The 12,091-nt window shown below is 36.8% G+C and overlaps 3 protein-coding genes across 3 annotated transcripts in view; 2 read left to right on the top strand and 1 right to left on the bottom strand.

Annotated features, from left to right (window-relative positions):
- The first annotated feature begins 3,610 nt into the window (after positions 1 to 3,610).
- Positions 3,611 to 5,502, top strand: LOC110374715 (geminin). The gene is made up of 5 exons (XM_021332548.3): positions 3,611 to 3,778; positions 3,882 to 4,003; positions 4,097 to 4,234; positions 4,497 to 4,623; positions 4,827 to 5,502. Exons 1-5 carry the CDS (start codon positions 3,758 to 3,760, stop codon positions 4,935 to 4,937), a joined length of 519 nt encoding a protein of 172 aa, XP_021188223.3. The 5' UTR covers positions 3,611 to 3,757; the 3' UTR covers positions 4,938 to 5,502.
- Positions 5,493 to 7,905, bottom strand: LOC110374714 (uncharacterized). The gene is made up of 4 exons (XM_021332547.3): positions 7,678 to 7,905; positions 7,294 to 7,579; positions 6,026 to 6,553; positions 5,493 to 5,938 (listed from the first exon to the last, which is right to left on the bottom strand). Exons 1-4 carry the CDS (start codon positions 7,680 to 7,682, stop codon positions 5,633 to 5,635), a joined length of 1,125 nt encoding a protein of 374 aa, XP_021188222.2. The 5' UTR covers positions 7,683 to 7,905; the 3' UTR covers positions 5,493 to 5,632.
- Positions 7,906 to 8,090: 185 nt separating this feature from the next.
- The window catches only part of LOC110374698 (uncharacterized), a 44,562-nt gene continuing 40,561 nt past the window's right edge, over positions 8,091 to 12,091 (top strand). Inside the window, exons 1-4 of the mRNA XM_064035816.1 lie at positions 8,091 to 8,253; positions 8,565 to 8,752; positions 8,878 to 8,958; positions 9,563 to 9,688. Of these exons, the coding sequence (XP_063891886.1) occupies positions 8,240 to 8,253; positions 8,565 to 8,752; positions 8,878 to 8,958; positions 9,563 to 9,688 (409 nt within the window). The 5' untranslated portion in view covers positions 8,091 to 8,239. The remainder of the gene's footprint in view (positions 8,254 to 8,564; positions 8,753 to 8,877; positions 8,959 to 9,562; positions 9,689 to 12,091) is intronic.

The raw sequence follows: 12,091 nt of genomic DNA, 5'->3' as shown, positions 1-12,091 counted from the left end.
CTTCTTCCTCAGAACTTCTGCTCCCGCCTGTTAATATTTTGAATGACCCCCTGGATGAACCTTTTTCATTGGAGGAACTTGATGCGGTATTACGTCATGTTAGGGATACCGCCCCTGGCATGGACGGCATACCGTATTCATTTGCAGTTCACTTCGGTTCTGATGCTAAACAATATTTTTTAGGAATTATAAATTATTGTTACCAATTTGGTTGGGTTCCTGACCAGTGGAAAATTCAAATAGTCATTCCTCTTTTGAAGCCCGGCAAGACTGCTGATGATCCGAACGGCCTTAGACCAATTGCGTTGTCCTCAGTTTTGGCCAAGTTACTTGAACATTTAATTAAAAACAGACTTGAGTGGTTGGTAGAGTCGAGGGATTTACTGCCGAGTAATCAGTTTGGCTTCAGAAAGGGGCTGAGTACCATGGACAGTGTGGCAATTCTGGTTACCGATATCCGTACAGCCTTTTCCAAAAATGAATCCGCTGTAGCCACATTCCTTGACATATCTTCCGCATACGACAGCGTCCTTCTTCCAGTTCTCAGGCAAAAATTGCTACAGCTGAGGATTCCGGGTAAGATGGTACAATGTATATGCGCACTCCTCATGTCTCGCTTTTTGATGCTCAGAGTGCAGGGAGAGGTATTTGAGGTGAGACAGACGTGGAAGGGCCTTCCTCAAGGTTCAGTTTTAAGCCCTCTACTGTACAACCTGTACACAGCAGACATCGGCTCCTGCCTCAATTCTGACTGTCAACTTCTACAATACGCCGACGATCTAGTGTTGTATGTAATCAATCCGTCAATTGCGGACGCTGCCTCATCTCTGTCTCTCCCTGGACTCTCTGCACACATGGCTTTTGGACCATGGCCTCCAATTATCTGCCCCAAAAAGCTCGGTAGTGATTTTCTCCCGAAAGCTGCTGATCCCTCAGGTTTCCGTTAACATCCAAGGACAAGGCATCCCCATAGCGAAAAAAGCTAAATTTTTAGGCGTTTACTTAGACTCCAAATTATCCGGCATTCATCACATAAATTATTTAATTAAGAGATGCGAAAGAGCAATTTCCATTCTAAAAGCTCTCGCAGGTGTCTGGTGGGGGGCCCATCCCTTCACCATGAAATTAGTCTATAATGCTTTAGTCCGCAGTATCCTGGACTATGGGTCACACCTGGTGATTCCAGGTAACAAAGGTGCCTTGGCCGGTTTAGATAGGATCCAGACTCAATGCCTTCGAATCATCTCAGGTTGCATGAAGTCGTCGCCTATTAACGCCTTACAGGTCGAATGCGCTGAACCCCCCCTAGCCCTAAGACGGCAGTATCTCGCTTCCCGATTCCTATCCAGGGTTATTCCCAAGTCATCCCACCCTCTCATCCCAAAACTCAGAGAGCTTGACACCCTATGTCACAGTTCAAAATATTGGGAACATAAAGAACTCCCCCTTTTCCTAAAAGCATTCCGATTTTTCCAAAATTTAGAATCCCCTATTACATCACATCCCAGACTTCCCTTATTTAATTACTCATATGAAGTACTTTGCTTTACTCCTAAAATATTTTATAACATTGGCATATCTAAAAACTCCCCATCGGCAAATTCGGCCTTTAATGCGGTTTTGGGTGAACGATGGACTGGGTTTCAAAGGTTCTTCACGGATGCTTCCAAATTTAATAGTGGTTATACTGGGGCCGCGGTTTATTATCAGAACTCGAAAATCATTCTTAAATTTAGATGTCCAAAGGAGTCTTCTATATTTACAGGCGAGTGCGTGGCATTATTGGAAGCTTGTCGCTTTATAGAGTCCCATGAGATCAACTTTGGAGTTATCTTTACTGATTCCCTTAGTTGTCTCCAAGCCCTATCCCAGAATTCCTTTCGAACTAAACTCCATTGTCCTATTGTCCTGGAAATTAAAAATTCCCTTTACTCCTGCGATAGGCAAGAAAAAGTAGTCCACCTAGTTTGGATTCCCAGTCACTGCGGTATAAAGGGAAATGAATGTGCCGACGCCTTGGCCAAAGACGCATGCACATCTGAGTCAGCCGACCTTGCACACTTCTCCCTTCAAGGGCATGACCTACTAAACCTCCCTAAATTGAGTCTTGACACCTCGTGGCAGGAATGGTGGAATATCTCCAGCAAAAAGAAAGGCAGCTCCTATTACGCTATCCAACCGGTTGTAAAACCAAAACCGTGGTTCTCCCGTTTTAAAAAATACCCCAAACAGGTTATTTCAGTCCTGTGCAGAATACGGATAGGTCATTGTTGCACTCCGGTCTTTTTGCGCAAAATTCGGGTGCAGGATTCGTCCCTCTGCGAGTGCGGATTAGATGAGGGTACCCTGGACCATATATTTTTTAACTGCCCTAATAACTCCTCTTTCGATTTATATGGTCGTCTCCAAAAACTCAAAATTCCTCTCCCTATTAATTTCCGTTCCCTCTTATCACACTCCTGTCCAGAACTGCTCCAGTTGCTGTTAATGTCTATTCATCGAAACAACATTAAACTATAAACTGTGGCCTATTTTAGGCTACAGTTAGGTTGTGGTATATTTTATATGTTATATGTGACTAACATTTTGTTGTTATTTTTATGTATGTAAATGTATTTCTGTTTGTTTCAGTGTCGTCCTACTAACAAGTTAAAGTTACACAAGATCGGCTACAACAGCATCTTAAATTCCTTTTGTTTTTTGTTTCTTTTTTGTTTTTTTAATCACAAGCACGACTTGCTTCTCATTTCACTTGTCATTGGCAGAATCGTCGACATAGACATCGACACGGATTGCCATAAATAAAAATAGAATAGAATAGAATAGAAATAAATCTATGGTCATCATGGTTTCATTTGAAGATCTTTTGAGTTTATTATCAGCATGCCCCAGCCCCGTGCCCAAAAGCGGTACACTTAAAGGTATGATAATAATAATAATAAATTATTTATTTCAGACCAGAGATCCATACAAGTGTTAGTAATTCCTTATCCTAATGTTAGTAACAAAACAACAGAAATTATAATGTATTAATTATTGACATGGACGTCAGCACGCACATGTCTACTTGCCCAGTGTCTTATAAACGGTCCGTCAATTTTGTCTGCCAGTGTAGCGAGTATACTGTTGGGACTGCCCCTGAAGCGTCTCATCATGGACGCACATCTCTTGCGTATAATGGCATATGGTTACCCTACTTAAGGGTTTGCCGGACAAAATCGCACAGCAGAAATTCGCGTGGCAAGTACTCAAAACTGCGATGCGATGCAACTTTCGATTCTGTATATTTTGATTAATGCTCAATCCTTCTCCCTGTGAGAGGAGGCCTGTGCCCAGCAGTGGGACGATATAAAGGCTGTAACAGTAACAGTAACTGTATATTCTGTATATAAAGAAGTCCCGCATGCGATAGCTCAATTCAAAAATATATAATTCCACAATTTTCCGCTGAACTTTTTTCGTGAAATGGACTTATATTCAATACCTAGGTACTTCCTGGCAGTCGGGTAAGAATACCTCAGCTTTATTATTTTACAAAAAGTCTGTCTTGTCTACGGTTAACGCTTTGGCGGGAAATGCTAGTAAATGTCACGAAGTATCTGTCAAACAAAGTGCTAGCTTAGCTGTAAATCGAGAGGATGTTATGAACTTGTGATTGTGAACTGGTAGCTGATAAATAGGATTCGTATTGTTTATTCCATTTAGGTGAAGATTGTCATTGAATTTACAATATCCGTATTTGTAAAAACGCATCATCATGAGCACTCAAGAAATGCAGGTGGGTGACATTTTGAACTATTATTTTGTTTAGTTCCTGCAGCCTGCTGTAGTCAGCGATTACCGTTCATTTATGTTAATAACTTAATTTTTCTATGTCTCAGGAAACCACAAGAGTTACCAGAAAATCTCTTAAAACTCTACAACACACTGCTTCTGATAGAGAAAACTTAGTGGGTAGACCGTCAAAAAGTTTAAAACACCAACTAAGCCAAGAGTCCCCAGTGTAAGTAAATAATAAACTTTCTCATAAATACAAGTGTTGTTCTTTTGACTGATGAGACTACAAGATTTGATACTTTACCATTTTGTGTTTCAGTGATGTTGAGGTTAAACGAAAGAACTTGTCGACCAAGGAGACCCAAGCTAACCTCGATACGAAAATCACTGTTGACGATCTGACTAATCCTGAAGGACCATCAGAAAAGTATTGGGAACTTTTAGCTGAGAAGCGTCAGTAAGTTCACAAGCCTGGCTTCAATTTACCTATGTATTTTTACTTTGTAAATATATGTCATACAATTATGTAATATCATGTAATTGTTAATAAGATAAATAGTTCTTCTCCATGATCTTTATAATAACTAAAGTTACTTAATCATTGAATGAAATCTCTGGGAGAGTTTTTAACAGCTTTCAACTAGTAACAGGGTATTGGTTCAGGATTGACTCTGAAATTTGTTTGACTTTGTAATATTCTATGTTTCACTAACTTACAGAGTTGCTTTGCAAGATGCCCTAGATGAGAATGAGAAGCTTAGAAAAATTATAGAAGATCTCAAAGAAGAAAATGCTCTATTCAAGCAGATGTTGGATGAGGCTAACAGCTTTGTTGAAGTTATTAAGGCAAGTTGCATTCATAATAAAACCTTTTCTAACAACCTTTTCAAAATATTTGTATTAACTGTTCATCATATATCAATTTTAATACAAGACTGACAATCAGTCTTGCCCTCGTAAGTGGGCTGAGGAGTTAGATTGGCAGTCACTCCATGTAAACCACTGGTTCTAAAGCTGATAATTATATAACTTGTCATGTATTATTTCAGGAGGAACTAGCGAACAGCAGCAACAATGACACTGGTATTGATGTGAATGATGTCAGCACTGCTGATGAAACCACAGACGATGTCGAGTCCAAGACTGCAAATGAAGATTAAGCCAGTCTCCATAATAATTTGATGTTTTGGAAACCTAATATAGGCATAATCTATTTAAGTATTATGTGGGCTAACACCTCATACCAAATATTTTTTCTTTTACCTCTTATTGATAAAACAAAAAATTATATAAGTTTGTGAGTGTAACTTATATTGTGTAAAATGAACTTATAGGTAATATACAAACAACTGTGGATAGAAAAATAAACACCATGAGACTGTTTTTTATACTTTACACAATAAATGTTGCATTGTAAATGAAGAATTTTTTTATGTTTTTTGTCACCTAAGAATACTAATTTACTTTTATTATTTGAGGGCTTTTTATGCATTTACTTTTCTACTACTCGTTTGTAATTTGTTTTGTGCAGTGTTAGTACTTGGTTATTTCTAATTTCTATATTTTTTTGCACTCATCTAATTGCTTTGAGTTTTCTCTAATATATTTCATTTGAAGGATCAATCTTATTCATGAGATTAGCATTTCCTTAGTATAATTTAGTGATGTAATTTTTTTATCCTATTTTTGAAGAATTATTAAAAAATAAAACTGAATTTAAAAAAATATGATTATTTATTAGATGCATTTTATATCAGGTACATTTCCATTTATATAAAGTTATAATGCAATAAGGCACATAATCAAAAGTAAAGGTTATATAAAGTTACATTCAAAATATACAAAAAAAGTTATATCAAGAGTACTCTTTTTTCAAGAATGTTTTGAATTGCTCATCAAACTTAGTCTCATACGTCCACGGCATCAAATCTGGATACATTGCCATTTGTGCGAATAGACCAGAATTAGCATTTTGTGGTAGCACACTTCTAACTTTTTTGTTTAGGCAGCCTGTTGCATGAATATAGTTGCTCACAATAAGATTATAAATAAAGTTCACATATTTATGATCAAAATTATCAGATGTGTTAGGAATAGCTGAATTATGTGAGTTAATTTCTTTTAGGTAACCCGGTGTTAAAATGGGTATGATGATATCAGCCTGCAAAAAAAGAAAACAGGTAATATTAGTTTAACAAATTTTCAAATTTAATGTTAACATGGGTATTTATTTTGCAATAACACTTACTTTTTCAAAGTATTCCCTTATAAACTTCTCAGGGTTTTGGTACAAGTCTTCTTTTTTATCATCCAAAGTTATCAATTGTACACCAGGCACATCTTCCCAATTTTTTACATATTCCTTTATGTTAAGAGCAGTGGGCAATCCATCATATGTATAAGTTAAAAAAAGAATAGGATTATCATTTACTAGAGGTTCTTTTACAGGCTCAGGTGGAGTCAATTTTGATTGTGGTTTCTTTGGTTTTCTGTCTAGAACAATGTTTTTATTTAAAGCTGGTGGTAAATCATTAGGTGGTGTCTTTAAGTTAACAATCCTTTGACCAGAACTTTCATCATAGCCACTATCATCATTTCTGTTATTGTCAAAATATCGAGCAAGTTGACAAAGTGGCGCTTCAATTGATTTCAATATATCATAACGCTTCATTGTTATGAAAGCTTCCAATATTTTGCCAATTGTTGCATCATTATTTTGTCTGTAGACCTTTAACACAATGTCAACAGGATCTTCTTGCACATAGTTCATTATGTACTGAAAACAAAGAACATACCTAAAGTATTAATGACAATTTTTTATGCAATGGCCCAAAAATCAAGTTCAATAAAAATTCTTATTTTTGTAGGTATGAGACAAGAAGTTATGAGGAAAATCTTGTGTTAATTCCTGAACCACTTTTGTGTAACACTCAAACATTTAATGTAAATAAAATATAGGTCATTAAACAAGAATTAACCTTTTCACCGCCACGCCATATCGGTATTCCTATGCCCTGTACGCCAAGCCCGAAAATCTTAATTTAAATATCTACTAAAAAATACATAAAAGTAATGATTTAATAGGTTTATTTTGTATTTTTCTGCGACCTGTTTTTTGTCGAGTATAGCCGTCGTTGGCGCACAGGGCACGCTTGCTCATGTCGGCTATAGCCGACATTGGCGTTCAAAAGGTTAAATGAACTGTATTAAAACTATAATTATGATAAAAACCAATATTGTATGAAGTTGTGTTGGCCTCTGCAGTTTAAGAAGCCATCTAGCTAGAGTATGAGTTTAGTTTTGAATTTTGGCTATTAAGATCTTCTGTCTTCTGTATTTCATATTACTTGTCTTGGTTGGTTGCAATTGCAAAGAAAATAATATGAAAAACCTACCCCGAACTAATAAACATGGTAATTGCAAATCTGCTTTAAACAGCAGATAATAATGATATTTTATGGTGCAACACAATTCAACAGATTGGATGATGAAGTATAATACTGCAGTGATACTCACATTTAAGTCGTCCACTGATATATTGAGACAGTGACCTAGATCCCGCCAGCCATTTGGAGTGCCACCCACTTTTTTTAATAATGTTTTCCATAGCTCGTAGCAGGCTGAACCCACTTTGGATTTTGGGTTCCGATAGTACAGCAAATTGGTATGCAAGAATTGCGCTTTCTTGCTTAACGCATGCAATTCCTTAAGCTCCTGTTCCCTTTCCCGCTTTACCGTTTCTTCAAGAGCCAATGTATCAATACTTATCGTATCCGCATCTCCATAGTCAGTGTGAATCTCCCTGAAATTATTATATTTGGAGTTAAGATTTCTAAGAATTAAAAAGCTGATTCTAAGAATAGATAGAGAAGCAGAAAAATAATTTCATCTCATACTTACATCATTGTTCACAAATTCACTACCTATTATTGCTAATTAAAACAATAAAATGCACATCAACACTGTTTTGTGAACGATAAGGCTTGCAGAAGACGACACTTTGAATAAGGAAAAAGACCACAAAATCAAAACTACGTTTCAATGACAGTGACGGCCAATCAAAATCAATAGTAATCTGGGATGTGAGCCAGACAGACTGTTTGTTGTAAACTTCGTTCGTTCGTAACCTGTTGTAACCTTTGATAATTTTATCATTTTATTATCTGTCACTAGTACGTTCCAAAATACGAGAAAAACCACGCCACATAAGAAGTCGTTTAGGATGCGACGCTAAAGAGTCTATACAGTTAAAAATAAGTCATGCATTCACAAAAAAGTAGTAAATTTTCTGTAACTATGCATTTTTTCTCAATTTTCCATGCTCCTTGTTCATTTTACATGGAACTTGCGTGAAATGGAAAATTGTAACACTGTCATTTTTCTATTTCCAGTGTGGGAGAGTTTTGGCGGGATGTTTAAGTATGAACATAAATCGTAGTTTTGACTTTTTCTCGTTGGAAAAATGAATACTACCCTGTAAGTAACTCCAACTTTCATTTTATAGTAGCTGTTTTCTCGCGGTTCCGCCAGTACCATGGAAACTAATATTCATACTCGGTATAATAAGTATTACACCATAGTATAGCTTTCCAACATTGAAATAATTTTTAAAATCAGTGAAGTAGTTTCGTGGCCCATTCATGTCAATCAAATAAGCAAATCTAACCTCTTTATAATATTCGTGTAGATGAATTAATAATTATTTGTGTTATATTATAAGTAGGGAATCTTAACTAAAAAAATGTAGTAGACTTTCAAACAATATATTGTCAAATAATTGTTTACAGCACAAGTTTTACAGACGTTCTAGTTGATGAAATATGCAACTCCCAACCGCTGTCCTTGTCCTCGACTATTGAAAACAGTCAGATCAATGTTGACAATAATAACACGAATTTCGTGGACGAAAGAGTGGTAGACCGTCCGCCTAAAGGTACTGGACAACGTGGACAGTTTCGGAGCATAGAAGAAATTGGTATTTTAATACAATAGTTTTATTTATTTATAGAATACATAGTCTTTTTCTATTCTTCTATGATTGAAGTACCAACGCATTACAACGTAAAGTAGGTACTGATACTTACAATGTTTTTTTTGCAGATCTGAAATACCGAGACGTGTTTTCGTACCCATATTTCAACTTAGTACAATCAAGTGTTATTGAGGACGCGTTATATTCAGGTTTATTATTATTTATTAATGCACACTTATACCCTAAAATATGAAAACTTTATGTGTACCCATATCACATAGATATTTTTATTCAACTTCTTTCCAACAATAACAATTTAAGTATCGTTCTACATAGAGTGCGCTTGGGAAATCCCAACTCGTCATTCAATCTAGCTCACTTAAAATACTGGCCTTTGATTGAACAAGTTTTACCGAAACCTATCGAGACTCTTTTCGATATCTGGTCACCTGGCTTACCAGAAGCTGGCCACCGGGGAAAACGGCTTAACTTATCTGTGGTCACTGGTCGGTTGACTCTTTACTGACCACGGTCGGTCACGAACACACTGAAAATCTATAGGTACATCCTTACGTTACCTATACTAACTGCCTAACTCCCTAAATTCTAACAGCCAGTTTCTTCATCAAAAGTTAAAGCCAAAGTAATGTCTAAAGTAAAAGTGACGGTCAAATTCTATTCTTCTATTAGTTTTGCTGTCATTTTAGCCTTGAAAAAACGTATTTGACCGTTACTTTTACTTTAGACATTACTTTAACTTTAACTTTTGATGAAGAAACTGGCCGTAATACATATAAATTATTGTAATTTCAGATAAATCCATAGTAGTTTGTGCGCCAACTGGTTCAGGGAAGACGGTTATATTTGAAATGGCTGTTGTCCAGTTATTGATGGAGTTGGAGAACAAACAGTACACTGATGATTTCAAAATCATTTATAGTAAGTCTTGAACCACGTATTATATGGTATTCCGTCCCTATTACAGGCTTTCGAAGTCCACTCGTCATTATTAAACAACAGTGTTCCTGTTAGTTAGACCAAACATAATGTAAGTAGAAGTAGGTACCTACATCATCCTCAGAGCCTTTACCCAATCATGTTGGGGTCGGCTTCCAGTCTGATCGGACCCACCCAAAACAAAAATGTGAAAGACTGCCAAGTTCGATAATATGGGAATGCTTCGCCTATAAAAGAAGTGAGATCTGAATAAGTACCAAGTTCCATACACATACCTCAGTTAAAAATAGTTACTTTTTAATGATGTTACTTGGCAAGTTTTCATACACCTTGTTATAAACCTACTAAACGCAATGAATCAAGTATTTAATTTTCTATTAAAACTTGCCAAGTACAGATAGCGCGCGAGTTGAATGCAGTCGGGGTCTGAGGTAAAGAGCGGGAGCATCTCCCCCCGCCATCCGCACGCCCCACCTCACGCGCCTGCAGTGTAGTGCTGTGCCATCCTTGTCAACTATCATACCGCATTCCTAAGCTCTGCATTCAACTCGCGCGCTATCTGTAATCATCATTAAAAAGTAACTATTTTTAACTGAGGTATGTGTGGTGGGATTTCATTTATTTTTGTAAGGTTGTTTATTTTATTTTTTTCTTATGATGAAGTTAGTTAAAGAAATGTCTCTTTTAGATTTTTTAAAATGCACTATGTTTCTTACAAAGAAATGAACTAGATTAACTATGACTAGATTTACCAACTGACTGACATGACATGTTATCATATATTATGTTCGTGGATCAAAGTTACACATTCGTTATTTTCGAAAGTGATTCACACTTGGCCGTTTTCAGATTTTTACTTTACTTTGACTAAATACAAACCTTTGTACCATTCGAAGATATATTATATAAATATAGATAAATTTAGTTCGTTTTAGTTCCTTAAGGGTATAAATTTACACCGGGTATAAAACACCTTCATTATTTTGAAACCGACTCACACTTGGCCATTTTCAGATTTTTCCCTTTACCTTGACATAAAGACCTACCTCCATGCCAAATTTCAAGTCAATACGACCATTGGAAGTGGTCTAGGTTTTTGATGAGTGAGTCAGTGAATCAGTGAATCAGTCAGTAGTAAAAATAGCGATTTTCTGACGTCAATATCTCAAGACCTACAATAGGTATATTAATGAAATTTTGTATTTTAGATAAGTGAGGGGGTCTCAACAGATACTAGAAATTTGATATGCGTAAATAAAATAGATTTTGAGTTACAGGGGGGTCGAATTTGGCCCGAAATGGTTCGTGTAATATAACCCACGGCCGGTGTGTCGCCTTTTTTGCTCGAACTTGGCGGACACACTGCCGTGTGTCTAGATTCAGCTGAGTACCAGTGCTTTACAAGAAGCGACTGCCTATCTGACCTCCTCAACCCCGTTACCCGGGCAACCCGATACCCCTTGGTTAGACTGGTGTCAGACTTACTGGCTTCTGACTACCCGTAACGACTGCCAAGGATGTTCAATGACAGCCGGGACCTACAGTTTAACGTGCCATCCGAAACACAGTCAATGGTGTCTAAGATATACTTAGAAAGTACATACAAACTTAGAAAAGTTGCATCGGTACTTGCCTGACCTGGGATCGAACCTGCGCCCTCATACTTGAGAGGTTGGTCTTTTACCCACTAGGCCACCACGACTCCTCTAGGAAAGAAGTAGGTACCTACGTTGAGTGTAAAGTTATTGCAGAGAAGGCGTCGCGTATGTGTGATGAATAATTATGTACGGAATTTACATTTTAATTAGATATGCTTAGTTTGGTTTATAATAGCCCGGCCAGCTAATTGACCTTTGATCTTTATATCAATAAAGAATAACCTATGACGAGTGTGGGGCTGTCCTAAAATGTTTAGTATCAAAGTACCTACGTATTGGAATTAAAATTTTCAAAGTAAGTATTGAATCAAATCGAATCCGATTAAAACAGGGGTTAAAATCAAAGCAAAGCAATGCGATGCATCGGACAGGGGCCCGATTCTCCTAATTTTACTTAAGCGACCTTCGATTGACGTTCGACTCGATTCGACTGAGATCCAATCCCGACTCGATTACTATTGAAGCGTATGTGGCATTCCGCTCTTTTTTCTTTGAAATAAACGTTTTTATCCTTTTCTGTCATTCAATAATGAATCATTTTGTCTGCAAATGATTTACGATTGCAAAATGATTGTACATCAAACTACCGTATATACCAAAATCATCAAAATAGCAGACCAATCGCACACCAATCAAATGTCAATCGAATACGATTGGTCTTTTATTAGTAGCAGAATGCCCGATATGGTTAAAACTGCTATTACGATCATATTGCGATTCGATTTCT

This window comes from Helicoverpa armigera, chromosome 8 (assembly GCF_030705265.1).
Source record: "Helicoverpa armigera isolate CAAS_96S chromosome 8, ASM3070526v1, whole genome shotgun sequence".
Lineage (NCBI taxonomy): Eukaryota > Metazoa > Arthropoda > Insecta > Lepidoptera > Noctuidae > Helicoverpa > Helicoverpa armigera.
This window is presented reverse-complemented; position numbering and strand designations above follow the sequence as displayed.

Bases quoted from the DNA above. Each gene is read 5' to 3' on its own strand.
- LOC110374714 (XM_021332547.3), bottom strand. The intron at 6,554-7,293 runs GTGAGTATCACT...CTTTGTTTTCAG, and splicing joins TATCAGTGGACGACTTAAAT to TACATAATGAACTATGTGCA. The intron at 5,939-6,025 runs GTAAGTGTTATT...CTTTTTTTGCAG, and splicing joins TAAGGGAATACTTTGAAAAA to GCTGATATCATCATACCCAT.
- LOC110374715 (XM_021332548.3), top strand. From the start codon at position 3,758: ATGAGCACTCAAGAAATGCAG. The intron at 4,004-4,096 runs GTAAGTAAATAA...TTTGTGTTTCAG, and splicing joins CTAAGCCAAGAGTCCCCAGT to TGATGTTGAGGTTAAACGAA. The intron at 4,624-4,826 runs GCAAGTTGCATT...GTATTATTTCAG, and splicing joins GCTTTGTTGAAGTTATTAAG to GAGGAACTAGCGAACAGCAG.